We start from the raw sequence: 21,756 nt of genomic DNA on the forward strand, positions 1-21,756 counted from the left end.
GAGGTGTTCTTCCTATTATCTAATAGTTTACATTGTTTTTAATAGAAAAAAAGGCAAAGTGCTGAAAACGCACTCTTAAGAGTTCCTTTTCTCTTCCCTTCCCAGATTTTGTACATGTCAATGAACCTGTGTAAATGTCTTACTGACGTGCCTAGGTGCGGAGGATGGATGAAAAAAGAAAAAAAAGGCAGACGAATAAATAAAGGGAAAGCTTCCTTTTCAGAAGGTGCCTGGAAAGATGAGTAGAAAAGGATTAGAACAAGGTGGGCAAAGGGTTTTTGCTGTCTGAAATAAGATTGGAAGGAAGCTTGGAGAAGAAAGATTTGGTCTGCATGGTGTCTTGGAAGCATTCTAAAAAGAATGTTTTAGAAAGGGGAGATCATTAAAATGATTCACGCAGCCATTTGTATGAATTGGAAAACCCGGGAGCGTGTCTGAAATGTCCTGTGAGTGCTGACCTGAAATGCAGGTCACCGATGCCCCCAGACATCAATGCGGTCTGAGCACAGTTACATGAACAAACCTTTCCAGCCAGCGTTGAAAGATCATCGCCTCCGATTATCTGCATCTCACCCATGGACTGGTCATTCTGCAAAAAAGAAGTAAAAAAAGGGAGACAATTTTACTGCACAAGAAAACCTTTAAAGCACATTTTCCTGTCTACCCAGTTAGTGGCCAGAATGTGCCTTACAAATATAGCACAAATAGCTAATAGGGATTCATGGTTGCCTGTGGTTACCAAGAGCCACACTCCTGCTACTGCCCTTGAGACAAAGCTTTCTAATGGCTGGCGGGGAGAGGCTGGGTGTGCAGGGGGAATGGGAGAGAGGAGAGAGGACAGACAAATCTAATATGAAGCAAAACACTCTGGAAGGTGTCTGAGCCTATCCTGGAGCAGAGAAAATTGGAGAAGACAGTCATGCTTCTGTGCTTTGCTTACCTAGGGGTGGACCGAGTTATGTGTCAGCTTTGCCACCAAGCCCTGATTAAAGATCTGCAGTGGAGAACAGTCAGATTCTGGTTCCCTGAGAGACTGGAGGCCTCCGCTACTCCCTACCATTGGAGATCCAGCCCCTCATCTGACATCCAGGGCAATTTTAACAGGCCATGAATCAAGAAGTATTGTACTTAGACCTTCTGACATGAATGATGAGGCCTCAGCCAATTTCTGCAGTCTTAAGAATATGACACTCAGAACTATATATGTGTGTGTATATATATGTATACACAAAATACATATAATATACAAAATATATATATACACAAAATATATATACAAATATATATGCACATATGTGTGTGTGTGTGTATATATATATATATATATATTTTTTTTTTTTTTTTTGAGACAGAGTCTCACTTTTGCCCAGGCTGGAGTGCAGTGGCCTGATCATAGCTCATTGCAGCCTCAATCTCCCAGCCTCAAGCAATCCTCCCCTCTCGGCTTCCCAAGTAGCTGAGACTACAGACAGGCACATACCACAGTGCCTGGCTAATTTTTTTTCTTAATTTATTTTTATTTTTAGTAGAGAAAAGGTCTTGCTATGTCATCCAGGCTGGTCTTGAACTCCCGAGCCCAAGTGATTCTCCTGTCTTGGCCTCCCAAAGTGCTGGGATTACAGAGAGGTGCCACCATGCCTGGCCTCAGAGCCATATTTAGAAGACTTTTCATTCAAATCCTGTTAGAGTTTATGATCATTTACTTTCATCATGTTTATGTATGGTATATTATCCCGTCCTAATGAAACCTCACAAAACAAACAAACAAACAAAGTGGATTGTTACATAGTGACCATCATAATAGAATGACACAGAGGCAAAACAAGAAACAGAACCAGCCACTTGTCTCCCAGCCTCATTACGACCCACATTAAAGGAACCAAAGCCGATATATTCAGGCAGTCTGCTTCATGACCAAGCAAGAATGCTGTGATGTTGCAATCCCTTGATTCTAACAATAACCTTGGGGAGAAAAAGACAATATAGGCACCATATGTGCTACATGCTGAACCAGGAAACGTCTTTAGTTACTGCTGTGGACAGCTGTCACTTTTGCTAGCTCAGCACCTTTCCTCCTAAAGAGGCCCTCCCTCTTCCTGGGGGGGAGTCCATTCCGCGTGGTTCAGGTAGGGCCAGGCCTTCGCAGTGCAGGCCAACCAGCTGGGCCTGAAGCTATATCCAATCTCAGACTTCCCAGCTCCTCAAGCCAATTCCCTTAGGAATTTTCTTGGGCTGGTCTGAATTGGATTCTCTCACTTGTAACTGAGTCTCTATCTAGAGGTACAGTTACTTTGTTATGGAGTTGGTCATCTGGGAAGGGAAAAAACAGCCAAACCACCAGTAGGACAGTTTTGACAATGAAACACCGTTTGTCTTTTTACCTTGCTGCTCAAACGAAAAAAAAAGACCTTATAATTTTTTACCTTTTTTTTTTTTTAAGAGACATGGTCTCAGTCTGTCACCTAGGCTAGAGAGCAGTGGTGCAATCATAGTTCACTGCTGCCTCAAACTCCTGGGCTCAAGCGATCCTCCTGCCTCAACCTCTCAAGTAGCTGGGACTACAGGTGCATACCACTATGCCTGGCCAAATATTTTTACTTCTGCTTGGTAAAGCATTCACTCGTTACCATGGATGGTTGGAGGGAGCACAGGCAGACAAGGAGAGAGGCTTCACACACTAGCTCATCCTGAAATGGTCCACTAAGTTAGATAAAACCAGTGATTTTCTCCTCATGGGAATTGATGTCAAAAGGAGAAAAATCAAAGGATATTCAGAATTTACAGATGTTTTGCTGTTTTTGTTCATATATCATCAGATATTCACAAGTAGTCATGAAAGTGGTTAAGGACTTGTCAAAAATGTCAAAGGAGAAAATTTTCTTGTCACTGCTAGAGATGCTGAAATACAGGAATTAACATAGGAAGAATTTCTGCACATTAGACTTAAATATGTTGTTAATAGCAGCAGGAAAATTAAAATTTCAGTACTTCCAGGGACTCGGTTATACAGAATTGAATACAACTACTAAACCACAAAGTTTAATGTAACCAGTGAGATTTATAGTCTGTCAGATCAGAGTAAATTTCACAGTAATTCTACTATTTTCATCTTCATTCTACTGATTAAAACCGAAAACCAAAAAACATCAGATAACTAAATAATGTGCTAAAAGTCATAGAGTATGTTACCAAGCAAGTGTTACTTAAGAAAGTCTTACTCCTTCCAAGTGTACAAACATGTTTTTAAAAAATTTTTAATTGACCAACAATTACTGTATATATTTCATATGGTTAGGCTGTGTCCCCACCAAATCTCATCTTGAACTGTAGTTCTCATAATTCCCATGTGTCATGGGGAGGGACCCACTGGGAGGTAAATGAATCATGACAGCAGTTACCTTCATGCTGGTCTCATGATAATGAGTGAGTTCTCACGAGATCTGATGGTTTCATTAAGGGGCTTTTCCCCCCGCTTCGTTCTGCACTTCTCCTTCCTGTCATCATGTGAAGAAGGGCATGTTTGTTTCCCCTTCCACCATGATTGTAGGTTTCCTGAGGCTTTCCTAGCCCTGTGGAACTGTGAATCAATTAAGCCTCTTTCCTCTATAAATTACCCAGTCTCGGGTATGTGTTGTTATTAGCAACATGAGAATGGACTAATACAATATTTATGAGGTACAATGTGATGTTACGATACGTTTCTACATTATGGAATGATCAGATAAGGCTAATTAGCATATCCATCACTTCAGATATTTATCATTTCTTGTGTTGAGAACATTTAAATTCTCTTTTAGCTGTTTTGACATACACATTATTATTAATTGTAGTCTTTGTACTGTGCAATAGAACACCAGAACTTATTCCTCCTATCTGCCTGTAACTTTGCACCCACTGACCAACCTCTCCCTTTTCCCCATTCTTCCCTGCTGCCCCCAGCCTCTGGTAAGCACCGTTCTATTCTCTACTTCTATGAGTTCAACTTTTTTATATTACACATATAAATGCAATTATATGGTATTTATCACTCTGTGCCTGGCTTATTTCACTCAGCATAATGTTCTCAGTCCTTTCATGTATATACATGTTTTTAATATTAGATTTGCCCTTAATTCATCTGGAATTTATATCTTCCAAGTGGGTATATTGTCAATTGTTCCAATATAACTTACGGAATTATTATTTTTCCCTACTGGTTTGAAACATCATTTTGATCTTATCTTTCATTCTCATATGTAAGGGTCAGTTTCTATAATTTTCTAATCTAACATGTCTACTTCAACATTAATTAATCTAACATGTCCAATTAATTAATCTAACTTATCTATTTCCAACACCCAAATCATATTGTTATAATTCTCATAGTTTTTTTTTTTTTAAGAGGCTGGGTCTTGTTCTGTCACCCAGGCTGGAGTGCAGTGATGTAATCACAGCTCATTGCACCCTCGAACTCCTGGCTGCCAGCAATCCTCCTGCCTTGGCCTCCCAAAGTGCTAGGATTATAGGTGTGAGCCACCATGCATGGACTTATCAGAGCTTTTTAGTATGTTTTAATATTTGATAGGGCAAGTCCACTTTTCAGTTCTTTTTAAAAATTGCCTTGAGGCTGAGGGTGGTGGCTCATGCCTGCAGAGGCGGGCACTTTGGGAGGCTAAGGCAGGAGGATTGCTTGAGCCCAGGAGTTTGAGACCAGCCTGGGCAACATAGTGAAACCAACATTTCTACCAAAACAAAACAAAACAAAACAAAACAAAACAAAAAACCCAACAAACCCAAAACTGTCTTGGTTACTTTTGTACATTTTTTTCCTGTCTGGTAGGCTGTACAAAGATCAACTGAATTAATGCATGTGGAACATTTAGAACAGAACCTGGCACATGGTTAGCATTCAGTAAATGCTAGACAGGATTAATTTCTTTTTAAAAAATTTTATGGCCAAGGGCAGTGGCTGACACCTGTAATCCCAGCCCTTTGAGAGGCCAAGGCAGGCGGATCACGAGGTCAGGAGTTCAAGACCAGCCTGACCAATATGGTGAAATCCCATGTCTACTAAAAATACAAAAATTAGCCAGGTATGGTGGTGCACACCTATAGTCCCAGCTACTTGGGAGGCTGAGGCAGGAGAATCTCTTGGACCTGGAAGGTGGAGGTTGCAGTGAGCCGAGGTCACGTCACTGTACTCCAGCCTGGGCGACAGAGCGAGCCTCCATCTCAAAAAAAAAATTATTATTATTTATTTTATTATTTATGGAGATGAAGTCTCACTGTATTGCCCAGGCTGGTCTCCAACTCCTGGCCCAAGCAATCCTCCCACCTCAGTCTCCCAATTTCTTTTGCTTCTTTCCCCCAATCCCCCGCTCCTCGACTCAGCCCCTGAGGAAATGGCTACTCCTCAGTCCTCCACTGGAGTCTAGAGCTCCCCTGGTTTAAACACTCCAGAAAAATAAGCCTTTTATTTCCCACTGGGATGGTGAAGGAAACTTAGAGGTTCAGCTTCTCCATTCAAAGGCTTTCAACCAACCTTGTTGTTTTCATTCCATTCCCTCCTTACTTCACCTTCTAAAAACCTACTCCTGAGCCTTCCAGGAATTTGTGGCACGACCCCCCTACTTCTTATTGATAGTCCCCTCCACCAGCATTTTGATGTTCATTTTCTCTATTCGGCTGAGTCAGTATTCTTCCTTGATCAGGCACATACCACCATGCCCGGCTAATTATTTTTTTTCAGTAGAGATTGGGTCTCACTATTTTGGTCAAGCTGGTCTCAAACAACTGGGCTACAGTGATCCTCTTGACTTAGCCTTGCAATCGCTGGGATTATGGCCGTGAGCCATCCCGCCAGGCCTAACCATATTTTTCTAATGGTTCAAAATCATCCTATATTTCTTGGATTGACGTTTGTGTGTTTTTAATGAACGTCACTGGTTTGAAGATAGATGAACAATCCCAAATAAAATATTATAAGTCAGATTGGTCCATTGTTTTATTTTCTTTTGCTACCTTTGTGTATTTTTAAAGCAAAGTTATGCTAGCTTCATGTAATAAGTTGGTTTTTCTATGCACTAGAAGATTCTGTATATAAATGGATTTAGCTGTTTCACTAATGTTCAGTAGAGCTCAGAAATAGTTTCATTTGTTTTATTTTATTTTTGAGACAGAGTCTTGCTCTGTTGCACAGGCTGGAGTGCAGTGGTACAATCTTGGCTCACTGCAACCTCCATCTCCCCAATTCAAGCGATTCTCCCACTTCACCCTCCTGAGTAGCTGGGATTGCAGGTGTGCGCCACCATGACGGGCTAATTTTTGTATTTTTAGTAGAGACGGCGTTTCGCCATGTTGGTCAGGCTGGTCTTGAACTCCTGGCCTCAAGCAATCTGCCTGCCTCAGCCTCCCAAAGTGCTGGGATTACACGCGTGAGCCACTGTGCCTGGCCAGAATAGGTATTATTTAATCTCCAATTTGCAAATGAAGAAACAGAGACAATAAGAGTTTAAGAAACTTTCCCAAAGAGGGCTGGGTGTGGTGGTTCACGCCTGTAATCCCAGCACTTCGGGAGGCCGAGGCGGGTGGATCACTTGAGGTTAAGACCAGCCTGGCCAACATGGTGAAACCCCATCTCTACTAAAAATACAAAAAGTAGCCTGGCGTGGTGGCACGTGCCTGCAATTCCAGCTACTCAGGAGGCTGAGGTGGGAGAATCGCTTGAACCTGGGAGGTGGAGGTTGTGGTGAGCCAAGATTGCACCACTGCACCCCAGCCTGGGCGACAGAGCAAGACTCTGTCTAAAAAAAAAAGATAGAAACTTTCCCAAAGAGGTGCTGCTGGTAAGCGAACGAGCCCAGTTCAATCCTAGATTCGCCTGACTGCACAACATTCTTGTGTAGCACCTGGCCCTCCCCAGTATTCCTGGAGGAAAGAAGCACATAGTAGGTCCTCCCTGGAGAGGAACACCAAGGGGTGCAGGATCTGGCTGCATCAGTGAAGTCAGAGGCATAAGTTGAAATGGACAGGAGAAATCAACTTCTCCATAGGAATGCTGGTGGCAGAGGATGTGTGGATTTACTTAAATACAAAAGGAAACCTCTGACCTTTAGTCACGCATCTTTGGAAAAACTATTTTGGAAATATTAGGTGACCTGGTCTCTAGGTACTCCATAGAGCATGCCAGATAGCGCAGCAGGGGAGACGATTCCTCACCAAACAGACAATTTGGACTGCTTTGAGAACGTTCAGGAAAAAAACAAACTGAGGAAGAATAAATATCCTAAATATCCTGTCCTTTTGAGGAACCAGAAGAGGAAAAGTAAAGAAAACAAATAAACAAGAGAACCATCCTGTAAGCCATTCATTTCAAGAGTCAGAGCGCAACTTGCTTCAAAATCTCTACACAAAGGCTCTCAATATTCTCCACCCCCACAGAGGCCTTAACTTTGCTTTTCCCCTTTTTTCATCCTAATCCTTCCTCTCAGCTATTCTCCTGTGCTCAGAGAGGTCGCTGATACTCTATCAAATGGACAGAGATGCAAAACAGAGTCAGAAACATTTCATTATAAGATGATTTAATGATCAAGCTGGAGAACTCCTAATTAAAATGTTGCAAATGGCTCGAATTGATTTTTTTCAAAACTCTGAGCATTTGATACCAGCTCAGATAATAAGGACAGGTGAATTGATTCCAGTATTCGTTTTCCAATCAGTGGTTGATGTGAGATGTAACTTGTAATTGAGTCCCTCAGTCTTTTAAGCTGCAGGGAGCCAAAGTGGAAGTTGATGCAGAGCCAGAGTCAGTGAAGCTCTAGCACTGTCCCTTGCTTCCACCAGAGCTGTTCTACCCGTCTCTGTTGTATTTATTGAATTTTTTTTTCTTTTTTGAGATAGGGTTTCGCTCTTGTTACCCAGGCTGCAGTGCAGTGGTGCAACCTTGGCTCACTGCAACCTCTGCCTTCCGGGATCAAGCAATTCTCCTGCCTCAGCCTCCCAAGTAACTGGGATTACAGGCGCATGCCACCATGCCTGGCTGATTTTTGTATTTTTAGTAGAGAGATAGGGTTTCACCATGTCGGCTAGGCTGGTCTGGAACTTCTGACCTCAGATGATCCGCCTGCCTTGGCCTCCCAAAGTGTTGGGATTACAAGAATGAGCCACCGTGCCTGGCTGTATTTACTGAATTCTAAAGAAGACACTGGGGAGGAAATGTTCTGCTATCAAAAAACCCAAAAGTTTGAAAACTATTAGGTGGGTGCAAAAGTAACTGTAGTTTTTGCCTTTTTTCAAATGGCAAGGACTGCAATTACTTTTGCACCAACCTAATATCGTGTTAATGTTTTTATTCCTTGAAATCAACTTACCTTCTTTTCAGTTTCCTGTTCATTTAAATACCCATTTGGTGCTTAGATTGTTTTTGTGGAGAAACTCATGCTTGCAATCTCTGTGGGGTGAGTCGGGAGAAGGGAGAATGTGGAGACCAAGCGAATAGGCAGCTGGCGTCTCAGGAATTCAGGGACCAGGCTGCCTGGGTTCTGGCCACAGCTCCACTTTTTGTGCACTGACTTTGAGGAAGTTACCTAACCTTTCAGCGCTTCAGTTTCCCTATGAATAAAAAGAGTATATTCAGAGTTCCTACTTCATAGGAGCATAGGGAGGATTAAATGAATTAGTACGTATTAAGCACTTAGAAAAGTGCCTGGCATTTTATAATAAATAGTACATAAAGTATGCTCTGTTTTCTTGACATCTGCCTTTAGTATTTTTTTTTTCTTTTTCTTTTTTCTTTTTTGAGACAGAGTCTTGCACTGTTGACCAGGCTGGAGTGCAGTGGCGTGAACTCAGCTCACTGCAACCTCTGCCTCCTGGGCTCAAGTGATTCTCCTGCCTTAGCCTCCCAAGTAGCTGGGATTACAGGCTACCAGGCCCGGCTAAATTTTTTGTTGTTGTTGTATTTTTAGTAGAGATGGGGTTTCACCATGTCTTTAGTCTTGCCTTTAATCTTAAGAAAGATACACATCTGTGTGAGTCTCCTGACATTGGTTTTGTGATTTATTCTTTGTTCATTCACACAGCAGATAACACATACATGTAAGCCATGTGCTCTGTGGTTAGGGTTTACTGAGGTGGACTGACCCCATGAGGCATATGGTTAAGAAGGGCTGCTGTCCCTCTGGTGCCAATCTATTGATTGGCTATCACCTTGGAAATGCACTCATCTGTGTGTTCCTTTGGGGTTTCTCAGTGAACCCCCAGTTCCCATGCTGCAGTGTCTGATGTTTACACTGAGCCATTGCGTGGGCAAAATTTCCATCATTCCACTTTATGTCTTTCTCTCTCTCTTTCTTTCTTTCTTTCCCTCTTTCTTTTCTTTCTTTCCCTCTCTTTCTTTTCTTTCTTTCTCTCTCTTTCCCTCTTTCTTTCTTCCCTCTTTCTTTCCCCTTTTCTTTCTTTCCTACCTTCTTCTTTCTTTCTTTCTTTCCTTTCTTTCTCTCTGTCCCTCCCTCCCTCCTTTCTTTCTCTCTTTCTCTCTTTCCTTTCTTTCTTTCCTTCTTTCTCTTTCTTTCTTTCCGTCCTCCCTCCTCCCTCCCTCCTTTCCTTCTTTCTTTCTTTCTTTCTTCCCTCCCTCCCTCCCTCCCTCCTTTCTTCCTTTCTTTCTTTCTTTCTTCTTTCTTTCTTTCCTTTTTCTTTCTTTCTTTCTCAGAGCCTGACTCTGTCATCCACGTGGGAAAGCAGTGGTGCAATCATAGCTTACTGCAACCTCAAACTCCTGGGCTCAAGCGATCTCCCACTTCAGCTCCCCAAGTAGCTGGGACTACAGATGTGCACCACCACACCCAGCTGATTTTTTTTATTTTTATTTTTAGTGATGGGGTCTTACTCTGTTGACCAGGCTGGTCTTGAATTCCTGGCCTCAGGTGATCCTCTCGCCTTGGCCTTCCAAAACACCTGGTCCCACTTTGCTGTTTTCATCCTTTTTTTCTCAATGGACAGTGGTCACCTGGAGATCATGCTCTGACCCACGTTTGTACTTATTGGCTCTCCCTGGACTCATGGTTTTTCTAGGAAGCTGTTTACAGTAAGCAGGGCATGGAGTGATCCTGAAACTGCTTTGCAGGATGGAGGTAGAAGATCTGTGGTAGAACATGAGCATGGAGTTCCTGATATTTTTCCAGGTCTGGCTGCATTTTTATCTTGGGGATCAGGTCAACTCCTTTCTATAAATCCACCATTTTAGCTTGTGGGAATTTAAAAAAGAATTCACTACTTGTAAACAAAAGAACCTCAATGATCACTCTAGTTTACAGGAAAAGTCAATATTCCACAAATTTTGATAAACATTGTTAATTACCAATTCCTTGCAACCCCTCTCACCATGGCCAATGAACACCGACCACCGTTTTGCACTGAGGGTCCTGGAGTTCTGGGTACAGGAAATGCAATTTGGTTCTTGGTCTTGGCTGGGCATAGCTCATACCACACCTTTCCATCTCTCTTCAAGTGGGTAATTCTTATTCTTTCTTCAAGGCTCAGTTTGCGGGGCATGGTGGCTCACGTCTGTAATCCCAGAGCTTTGGGAGGCTGAGGCAGGTGGATCACCAGAGGTCGGGAGTTCGAGACCAGCCTGGCCAACATGGTAAAACCCTGTGTCTACTAAAAATACAAAAATTAACCAGGTGTGGTGGCACGTGCCTGTAATCCCAGCTATTAGGGAGGGTGAGGCAGGAGAATCACTTGAATCCGGGAGGCAGAGGTTGCAGTGAGTTGAGATCTTGCCACTTCACTCCAGCCTGGGTGACAGAGCAGATCTGTCTCAAAAAAAAAAAAAAAAAAAAAAGAAAAGAAAAGAAAAAGAGAAAGACTCAGGCATCATCTCTTCTAGGAAGTTTTCCTGGACTCCCCCTGGCTTCCTCTGCATGGGTGCCTCAATCACACTATGCATATCTGGATGTCAACAAAGCACATCCGACTGAAATTTTCTGTGAATGTAGCAATTGCCGATGGAATGAAAACTCTTTCAGCACAGCAGCCGACTTTCATCCTAATTGTACCCCCAGTGGCTGGCACGTTGTAGCATTCAGCGTTTGTTGAGCCAGACTGAAGCTTGTAAGCGTGCATGTTAGCTGTATTTTTAATGCTTCTTCCCCACCCACTTTAGCCACAAAATGTTGGCAAGCAACACTTCCTGTTATGTCTGAGTGATTCCCACCCAAACTACATGTCTTTATCCTTATTACTATTATTTTATTATCTCAGTTCCTGAAAAGCCTGTTTAATATATACTTTTTATTTTTATTTTTTTTTTAGAGATGGGGGTCTCACTATGTTTCCCAGGCTGGTCTCAGACTCCTGGGCTCAAGTGATCCTCCCACCTCAGCCTCCCAAGTAGCTGGGACTATAGGCGTGTGCCACCACGCCCAACATCCTCAAAATGTTAAAAAAAAATAAAAAAAGTAAAAAAAACCCTAAATGCAAAAAGCCACGTGAATTCTGAACATTGAAAATATAAAAATATGAATTCTTGATATTTTAATACCAGTAGTTCATTGGATAATGAGTAAAGGATACAGTTTTCATGTGAAACTAGCAATTTTAGCCAGGAAAAAAATTTTATCTATATATATGTAATTACATATATACAAATATGTTTATATATAAACATATATACATAATTTATATAACCAATATTTATATATAAACATATAGAATATAAATATAAATGTATTCTAATTATAAATAATATAATATAATATAAATATTATATATATATGTTCACCTGTACAATTTAGTTCATTTGAAAGTACACATTCATCTTGCATTTCCTCACTTTGGTGTGCCTAACTCTCCAAACATGATGTGACTTTCTTCTAAGACAAAATGGCTTTCTGTTTAATGACAATGATTAATCACTGTATTGTGATTGGTATTCTACTCCACCCAGTTTCCAAGAGGGGTCCTGGTTAGCTAAGCGTAATCCCCACTGCACAGAGAAAGGCGCTTTTCTTTATGAGAAATAAAGGGAGGATGGGTTAGAAGGAGGGACACAATGATGTGGAGAAGCTACAGTCTAGTGGGAAGAAAGAAAGGCCACTACGAAAAAGGAAAAAGGGGAGGAGAGGAGGGAATGGATCTTTATTTCAGTTTAGTTATAGATGACCCCAGGAAAAGAGGAAACTCAGTTTAAAAACAGATTCAGCCGCATTGCTTTACATGAACTTTGTTTGAAACCTTGAAGCAGGATATCCTTCTGTTTTGAACCTTGGTATGGACTTCTTGTTTTGATTTAAATTATGTTTTTAAATCGTGAGGCAGAAGGACAAACACGCGGAGCCTCTTGACACATCTGAATGACCCCAAAGACTCCAGCAAAGTTTATGTTTTAAAATGTAGTTGATGATATCCTAGCAGTGATCATTTCTTTTTTTTTTTTAGACAGAATCTCGCTCTGTTGCCCAGGCTGGAGTGCAGTGGCGCGATCTTGGCTCACTGCAACCTTCATCATCTGGGTTCAAGCGATTCTCTTGCCTCAGCCTCCCGAGTAGCTGGGACTACAGGCATGCGCCACCATGCCTGGCTAATTTTTGTATATTTTTATATTTTAGTAGAGACGGGGTTTTGCCATATTGGCTAGGCTGGTTTAGAACTCCTGACCTCAGGTGATCCACCTGCCTCGGCGTCCCAAAGTGCTGGGATTACAGGTGTGAGCCACAGTGCCCGGCCAAGAGACCATTTTCTCCACACAATTATTAAAAAAAAGAAAAAAGGAAGATTTAGAATTATCACTTAAATAATTAAATGAAAATGATTGTTCAAAAGTAACAACATCTTAAACTAGCTCTCATGAAACTGTTTTAAGATTGCCAGGAGGACGACATAATGTTGAGGAAGGGCCCAGGGAGAGAAGTGGCAGCAGATTCTGTGCCACGGAGCCATGGAAACTTCTAGAACACTCACCCACCTTCCAGCATTTGACTGAATCTATCTTCATTTCCATGCTAACCGTATTTGGGCCCAAAAAGTTGAGCTCTGTATGTCACTTCTCAGCTCAAAATATTTCTGAAGATTCCCATGCCTGCAAAAGTCTGGTTTTGTCATAACAATGGGCAGAGCCACCCGCAGAGCCAGGCAAGAGGAGCCCTGCATATCACAAATACCAAAACACAAAGACATTTATTGTTGCTGTTTTTCTTTTTGGTTTTATAAAGAAAATTTTCTTTAGAAAGTTCTGTAACAGATTGAGCTAATGGAATTATTCAAGACGACATGTATGCTGAAGTAGGCCTCCCCTCCTCTTTGCAGGGTAGAGTTAGGGGCAGTGGTGGAGAAAAGAATAGCCTACCTGGGGAAACAGGCAAAGAGAAGGGGATATTGGCCACCCTAAATCACCCAGGGTAGGGGTCTCAGCAGGACAGCCTCCCCAGATAATGACGCTCCCTTCAGCCCCTTGGCTCAGAAGGTATAGTCTTGGAGGCATCTGAGTTGGAAAAGAGGGACATGGAGGAGAAGGACCCAGGATTCCCAGCGCTATTAAGAGCTTCCTGGGTCAGTCCCATCCAGGGTGCAGGAGGGTCCTGTCCCCACCTGGGAGCCCTGTCTTCAGCTCATGCCCAGCCTTGCCCAGTAAATACCATGGTCTGCCCAGGCTTGCAGCCTATAGGGATGAGCCTGGCTCCTTTAGTCAATCTCCAGGTCGAGTGAAAACCTGAGCTTGGCCATGAACAAAGCTATCAAGTTTCAAAACCTTAACTATTTCGGCAAAGGGTATGTGGGTCTGCCTTTGTATTCTTGTCCTGGGACCTGTAAATGTTAGGGGCAAGCCTGACTCTCAGAATTATTTACTGAGCATTTAAATTTACCAAGTGCCTGGCACATTTGTAAGCACATTACTTACATGAATCCTAACACAGTCCTATGAGGTAAGATCCAGCAATCACACTCCTTAATATTTATCCAAATGAGTTGAAAACTTATGTCTGCAAAAAGTTACCTAGATGTTTCTAGCAGCTTTATTTATTTATTTATTTTGAGGCGGAGTCTTGCTCTGTTGCCCAGGATGGAGTGCAGTGGCATGACCTTGGCTCACAGTAACCTCTGCCTCCCAGGTTCAAGTGATTCTCCTGCCTCAGCCTCCTGAGTAGCTGGGATTACAGGTGTGCGCATCATGCCAGGCTAATTTTTTTATTTTTAGTAGAGATGAGGTTTCACCACATTGGCCAGGCTGGTCTCAAGCTCCTGACCTCAAGTGATCTGCCTGCCTCGGCTTCCCAAGTGCTGGGATTACAGGCATGAGCCACCACGCCTGGCCAGCAGCTTTATTTGTAATTGCTAAACTATGGAAGCAACCCAGAGGTCCTTCAGTAGGTGAATGGATGAATGAACTATGATGCATCTATGCAATGTATTACTATTCAGTGCAAATAAGAATAAGAGCTATCAAGCCATAAAAAGACATGAAGAAAACTTAAATGCATATTACTAAGTGAAAGAAGCCATTCTGAAAGGCCACACACTGTAAGATTTCAACTAAATGACATTCTAGAAAAGGCAAAACTGCAGAGACAGTAAAAAGATCAGTGGTCAACAGGGGTTAGGTAGGAGGCAGGGAGAAAGAGGAAAAACACAGGATTTTCAGGGCAGTGAAACTATCTTGTATGATACTACTCCAGTGGATTGATATCATCATACAGATCTAAACTCATAGAATATACATCACCAAGAGTGAACCCTAATGCAAACTATGAACTTTGGGTGATAATGATGTGTTAATGTAGGTTTTATTGGAACAAATGTACAACTCTGGCAGGGGATGTTGATAAGCGAGGAGTCTATGTGGGGCTATATGAGAAATCCTGTACCTCCCAGACAGCTTTGCTGTGAAGCTAAAACTACTCCAAAAAATAAAGTCTATTTTAAATATTATGAGGCAAGTAACAGGTACTGTTATCACCCCAATTTAAGTAACTTGGTTAAGTAACTTCGCCCAAGTTCCCACAGCTGGGAAGTGATGTTGCTGGAGCCAGGCTGGAGATTTAACACATGACCCCATCTTGCTCCAAAGCCTCCACCTGACCAACAGGTTCGGCAGCTTCTCTACTGGCCTGATCACAATCTGCCTTTCAGTATGACCTGCACTCCAGTGTGTTCCACTGTGCGTGGATCACTTGTGCAGATTGTGATTCTGTATGTGTGGGGTGGGGCCTGAGAGTCTGCATTTCTTTCTTTTTTTACCCCCTTACACTCGGGGTCTCATGTTGCCCAAGCTGGGGTGCAATGGTGCTATCATAGCTCACTGCAGCCTCGAACTCCTGGGCTCAAGAGATCCTCCTGCCTCAGCCTCCAGAGTAGCTGGGATTGCAGGTGTGTGCCACCATGCCCAGCTAATTTTTTATGCATTTCTAACTAGCTCCCAGGTGATGGGGGTGCTGCAGGTCCACAGGCCACCCTTTGAGTAGCCAGGGTCTATGTGCCACACACATCAACTTGCGGGCTAAATCTAGTGCGTATCCTGCATTTTACCATCTTTGTATTTTACATCTTTGTATCTTGTTAATACTCCTTCTAATAGGGTTTAGCTGTGTCCCCACCCAAATCTCATCTTAAACTGTAGTTCTCATAATCCCCACGTGTCACGGGAGGGACCTGGTGGAGAATCATGGTGATTCAATTATCATGGAGAACAACCTCCATGTTGTTCTCATCATAGTGAGTTCTCACGAGATCTGATGGTTTTATAAGGGCTTCCCCCACCTCCCTTCGCTCTGCACTTCTCCTTGCTGCTACCATATGAAGAAGGATGTGTTTGCTTCCCTTTCTGCCATGACTAAGTTTCCTGAGGTCTCCCCAGCCCTGCAGAACTGTGAGTCAATTAAACCTCTTTCCTTTATGAATTACCCAGTCTCAGTATGTCCTTATAGCAGAATGAGAACGGACTAATACACCCTCTATCCAGCATGGCTCTCTGTCACATCTCTGCCTGTCAAAATCATAATCATGCTTAGATATCCAAATTAAGTTCCACTTTCATTATAAACTATCACCTGAACCTCACCCCACCACAACTGTTGGCCAGAAGTGATCTCTCCAGCCAACCCACTTCCTTTGCATGTAGCACCCGTTCAGGCAGCACTGGTTACTTCCTTGTTATATCAGCTACCCCTTGTTCACTGCATATGCATCTGTTCACTTCTGTGTTTTTTAAATTTTAAATTTTTGTAGTTTTTGTAGAGACAGGGTCTCACTATATTGCTTAGGCTGGTCTCAAACTCCCGGGCTCAAGCAATCTTCCTGCTTCAGCCTCCTGAGTTACTGGGACTGACTAATTTTTGTATCTCTATAGAGACAGGGCCTTGCTGTGTCGTCCAGGTTGGTCACAAACTCCTGGGCTCAAGTGGTCCTCATGCCTTGGCCTCCCAAAATGCTGGGACTACAGGTGTGAGCCTCTGCACCAGGCCCACTTCTGCTGTTTTGAAAGCAGCTCGAGGATAGGGACTTTACACCTATCTCCTTCAAGGTTCCTTAACACTGAACAGGGCCTTGGACATAGAAAGGAACATGGTGTAGGGCTCAAGGAGCAGCTCAGACCCTGCCCTGCCCCTGTCTTAAGCTCCCTGATGTTAGTCTTCTCTTCTAGAAAATGAGTACAGTGACACCTACCCATTTGGGTTGTTGTGAGGTTTAATTTAAATGTCATATGTAAAGTGCTTTACCCAATAGGCCCTTGATAAATGTCTATTGGATTGAATTTGCCTCTTGTATTATCTGTAAAAGGGAAGGGAGCGGACATGGAAGTGAATTAAGGACAAAACCAGACCTGGCACTGTGTGTCTTAGCTTTTATTCCAATACTTTTTCCACTCTCCCAAGCTTTGCTGCCTTTTAATTCTATGAGTAGCTGTCATTCATGTAGCTAAAATTTGTTGGTGTTTATAGAAAAACACTAGAATGTTATTTACTGGGTTCACATTTTCTATACAAATCACTGACCAAATTCAGATAGGGCTTAGAAAGAAAAGGCATCAATGTACCCTTAGGTCTTGGTAAGCCGTAAAGTAACATAATATATAATATACATCAATAATGTGGTGGTATCTCTACGTAACTCAACACAACAAAACTTAAAAGCAGGCAATGGTTTCCAGGTGCAATGTGGAAAAAGAAATTATTATGATCAGCTGGAATAATTGACTTAACCAGTTACTTTCTGGGACACTGTGGCAAACTCACTTGATTTCTCATTTACTTCATCTGGAAAATGGAAATGCTGCTACCACCTGCCTGTTATGGTCTGAATGTTTGTTACCCCTCTCCCCAACCCTGCCCAAAATTCAGATGTTGAAATAGAATCACCATGCTACTAGGAGGTGGGGACTTTGGGGGGTGATTAGGTCATGAAGGCTGAGCCCTCGTGAATTGAGATTAGTGCCTTTAGAAAAGAGACCCCAAAGAGCTTGCTTGCCCCTTCCGCCAAGTGAGGACATGGCAAGAAGGCACCATCTATGGACATGAAAGTGGGACCTCGTCTATGGCCATACCACCTAGAACACGCCCGATCTCATCTGAAAGTGGGCCCTCACCACACATTGAATCTGCCAGCGCCTTGATCTGGGAATTCCCAGACTCCAGAACCATGAGAAAGAAATCTCTGTTGTTTATAAGCCACCCAGTCTATGGTATTTTGTTACAGCAGCCTGTACGGACTAAGACACCACCTTACCCACTTCTCAAAGTTACATAAGAAGCCAACAAATTACTGATATATGCAAATGCTAGGAAAAATGTAAGAAACTTTATGCAAAAAATTATTAACAATATCATTAGGCATAATATAGAGCTAAGGGGAAAAGGCAATTGATGTGAGATAGAAAGTGGAAGATTTGAAGGGCAAATGTCAAGTGTTTCATGCATTGTTATTACTTTTTAGGCTTAAGGTCTTTGTTCAGACTTCTCCAGGTCTCAAATGAGACACGAACACTGTGGAAGAAAGTCAGAGAGCAGAATGTTTCTAGAACCACCTTCCATTTTTCAGAATAAGAAAAGATGGCTTATTTGATGTAGGCATGTTGATTGGCAGTGCAGGCTTGCAAATTCCTTCAGTATTAAGTCATGTCTTCAAAACTGGGTGGGGTGCTGAGTTATTAAATTTTTTCTTTTCCTCTGGAGGCTAAGGGCTTGGAAAGCTGGAGGCTACATGTGAGATGAGTTGGGTGGTCTCGGGCAAATTCTGTGTAAACAGCGTTGCTCATCTAAGAGTAGCACAAAACACTGCACATCTGTCTGTCCATATTATCCAAGCAGAATCTGGACTCCATTAATGTGCTGAGGAATAAATGTATCCTCTAATAAATGTTTTTGTAATCACAGTGAAAAGGAAGTTCCAGGACCCCTAAGGAAATGAGACTCTGCTGTACCAATTTGTTGGCGGAAGCCTGGAAGAGGAGTGGGAGAAGGAAGCCAACCACAGCTGTGTCTGACTTAGGTTGTGCCTTCTTTGAGCATGAGAAATGTGAGGTTCGATATCAGAAGCTACTATTGAGTACCATAGTCTAGGCTGCTGATGAGCAATGCAAAATCACCTGGGGAAGATGACCTCTGCTCTTAGGTTTTTGTGGGAGGATCTAAGAACAGCTCCTCAATGAGACATTCCACTGAGGCTACATACTGGGTAACCACTGAGCTCCAAATGTCAGGCACATCCACACTACATGGCCTAGCAAGGGCCAGTGGCTATGGAACAAGGCACGTGGGTTGTCCAATTTTTGCATTCAGATATTGCTAGCACATAAAACATCTACTCTTCCCTCCCTCTGCCCCCATCAAATATTTCTGGTGGTTGGCTGATGAGCATGAGGGCTTCTGTTTTGTAAGGGAGGGAGGAGAAGTTTGAGTCAGGGTGGCAGGGAAGAGGGAACAGGAGGGAGGGCTGTATGAACTCTGTTCCTTGTCTGGCTCCTTTGCCCATAAATTGATTGAACTGCTTTCATCAGAGACTGTAAGATCCTGGGAGGAGTTAAAGGCCAGAAGCAGGTTATATTCAGAACTGTTCAGGGTCGCATGCCTCTGTGAGAAACCTAGCCCTGCCTGGAAGCTTTGGGCAGCCCTTGGCATTTACACGGGCACTCCCTCAAAAGGTGCCATCAGCAAAGGCTTCACTAAGGATCCTAGAAGAGGCTTCTCAGGGAGAACCAGGAAAAGCAGGAACTGCAGCAGGGATTGGCGGAGGAGGTGGCAGATGCTCCGTGGTAACTGCAGCTGACAGGCTCATTTGTGGATGCAAGGGAGGACCCATTTGGGAACCCTGAGAAATTCTCAGGAAGGTGGGGAGAGTTAAACCCAAATCCAATGTACTTCGGGCATAGTCGTAAAAGGACCCAATTTTGTATTTACTGACCAGTTATGCCAAGGGTTGAAGCTACACAGAAAATGACAATTGGTGTTAGAAATTTCAGTAACTTATTCAGAATCGATTTATTCTTGTGATCATGTAAATTTCATTTGCTGTAAAATTCATGATATATCATGAAACTCCACTGAGTATGGGTGTATATCCTTACATATACAGGATATATACCCTTAGCCTAATGCAGTTTATAAAACTGTTTCCTAATATAACAAAACCTTGTTTTTTAATTTTAAATGATTTGAAGGGAATGACTTTTATTGCTGTAGTTTAAAAATGTCATTATACTTTGGATAAGCCTCTGTGACTTCTGCTTCTTGCCTAGATGGAGTAACAAAGACCAGATTTATTCTCTTTCCTTAAAAATAAAAAAGACAGGCTCAGGCTGGGTGCAGTGGCTCATGTCCATAATCCCAACACTTTGGGGAGCTGAGGCAGGATGATGGCTTGAGCTCAGGACTTCAAGACCAGCCAAGGCAACATGAAACCCAGTCTCTTAAAAAAAAAAAAAATTAGCTGTTGTCCCAGCTACTCGGGAGGCTGAGGTGTGAGGATTGCTTGAGCCCAGGAGGCTGCAGTGAGCTGTAATCGTGCCACTGCATTCCAGCATGGGCAACAGAGTGAGAACTTGTCTCATTAACAGCAACAAAAGAGACAAAATATATGAAACAACAGTTTCAAGATACTAGACATCAAGCAATAAAGGACAGAAATCCTTGCAAGACAGATAAATAAGGTGGGTCCTATGATTGCCTCAGCTTACTGTCCTGCTAGAGTTCTCAGGCCACTTAACATAACCTCCTCCAGGTTTGTCTATGTTGTCACAAAGGACAAGATTTCATTATTTTTAATGGCTGAGTGTGTATCTACCACATCATCTTCATTCATCTGTTGATGCACACTTAGTTTGGCTATTATAGTGAGTCATGCTGCAATAAACATGGGAGAGCAGGTATGCCTTTGACATACTGATTTTGTTTCCTTTGGATAAATGCCCAGTAGTGGGATTGCTGGATCATATGGTAGTTCTATTTTTTTTTTTTTTTTTTTTTTAAGAAACGGGATCTCATTATGTTGCCCAGGCTGATCTTGAACTCCTGGGCTCAAGCAATCCACCCACTTTGGCCTCCCAAAGTGTTGGGATTACAGGCATGAGCCATTGCAACTGACCTAGTAGTTCTATTTTTAATTTTTTGAGGAACCCCCATACTGTTCGCCATAGCAGCTATGCTACATTCCCAAAAACAGTGTATAAGGGTCTCCCTTCTCTCCATCCTCATCAGCATTTGTGATTTATTTTTTGTCTTTTTCATAATAGCCCTTCTAGTGGGTGTGAAGTGGTATCCCATCTGGTTTTGATTTGCATTTCCCTGAAGACTGGTGACATTGGGCATTTTTTCATGTACCTATTGACCATTCGTATACAAGTGACATTCTTCACAGAAACAGAAAAAATAATCTTTTCATGATTCTTATGGGAAAATGACACCGAGGCCAAGTAGGTGACACAGTCCTGGTCTGCAGTCACATATTTCTCAAGCACTCCTAACTCAACAATTCAAATTTAGTAACAAATTGTGCGTATGATAAATCCACTGGTCCACAAGCAGAAAGAGACTGGGGTATTTCACAAGGCAAGTGGCAATAAAGTCAGTATTCTTCAGTAGAAAACTGGCATTTTAGATTCCTATTTCTGGGGCATTAAAGACCTAAAAGCCAATTTTGGTACCACTGGCAAGCATGGGTACATATTAAGGATACATGAATGATTTTCAAAACTGCCACATAAAATGTTTGATTTTTATCACTCCAGTTTGTATTTGGCTGAGGAGTATGAGGAGAAAGAGTTTCTAAGTTCTCTTAAAACCCTGGGATCTAGCTCTCTGTAGATAAGACAATCCACCCAAATTTTGCTCATACCGCATCAGTCTTTGTAATAGCACACCTGACTGAAAGAAAAATAGAAGTAGCACATCCTATGTTACATAATGTTATATATTTGAGAATGAAAACTCACTTGAAATTCAAGCACAATTTAAAAGGAAGGTATCCAAACTTAAAAAAAAAAGTCTTCATGAGTCCATCTCTTAATAACTAGATAGAAATGTATAGTCATACAGTTTTTGAAAACACTGATTCTTTTCTTTTCTCTCGTTCTTTCTCTCTCTCTCTTCTTTCTTTCCTTCCTTCCTTCTTTCCTTCCTTCATTCCTCCTTTCTCTCTTTCTTTCTCTCTTCTACAGGGTCTTGCTCTGTTGCCTGGGCAGAGTGCAGTGATGCAACCATAGCTCACTGCAGCCTTGAGCTCCTGCACTCAAGCAATCCTGTTTAGGCCTCCCAAGTAGCTGGGACTACAGGTGAGTGCCACCACAACCAG

General features: G+C 42.4%; 1 protein-coding gene across 6 annotated transcripts in view; it reads right to left on the minus strand.

The window, feature by feature from the left end:
* Positions 1–21,756, minus strand: part of PRTFDC1 (phosphoribosyl transferase domain containing 1) — a 111,028-nt gene that overhangs the window by 23,090 nt on the left and 66,182 nt on the right. For all 6 annotated transcript variants that reach the window (XR_008510346.2, XM_054522096.2, XM_024253878.3 and 3 more), the window contains one exon: positions 524–589. Coding sequence is in view for 5 of the 6 variants with exons in the window: in XM_054522096.2 (XP_054378071.1) it covers positions 524–589 (66 nt within the window). In the remaining variant the exon portion in view is untranslated. The remainder of the gene's footprint in view (positions 1–523; positions 590–21,756) is intronic.

The sequence above is a fragment of the Pongo abelii genome, chromosome 8 (assembly GCF_028885655.2).
Source record: "Pongo abelii isolate AG06213 chromosome 8, NHGRI_mPonAbe1-v2.0_pri, whole genome shotgun sequence".
NCBI classification, from domain to species: domain Eukaryota; kingdom Metazoa; phylum Chordata; class Mammalia; order Primates; family Hominidae; genus Pongo; species Pongo abelii.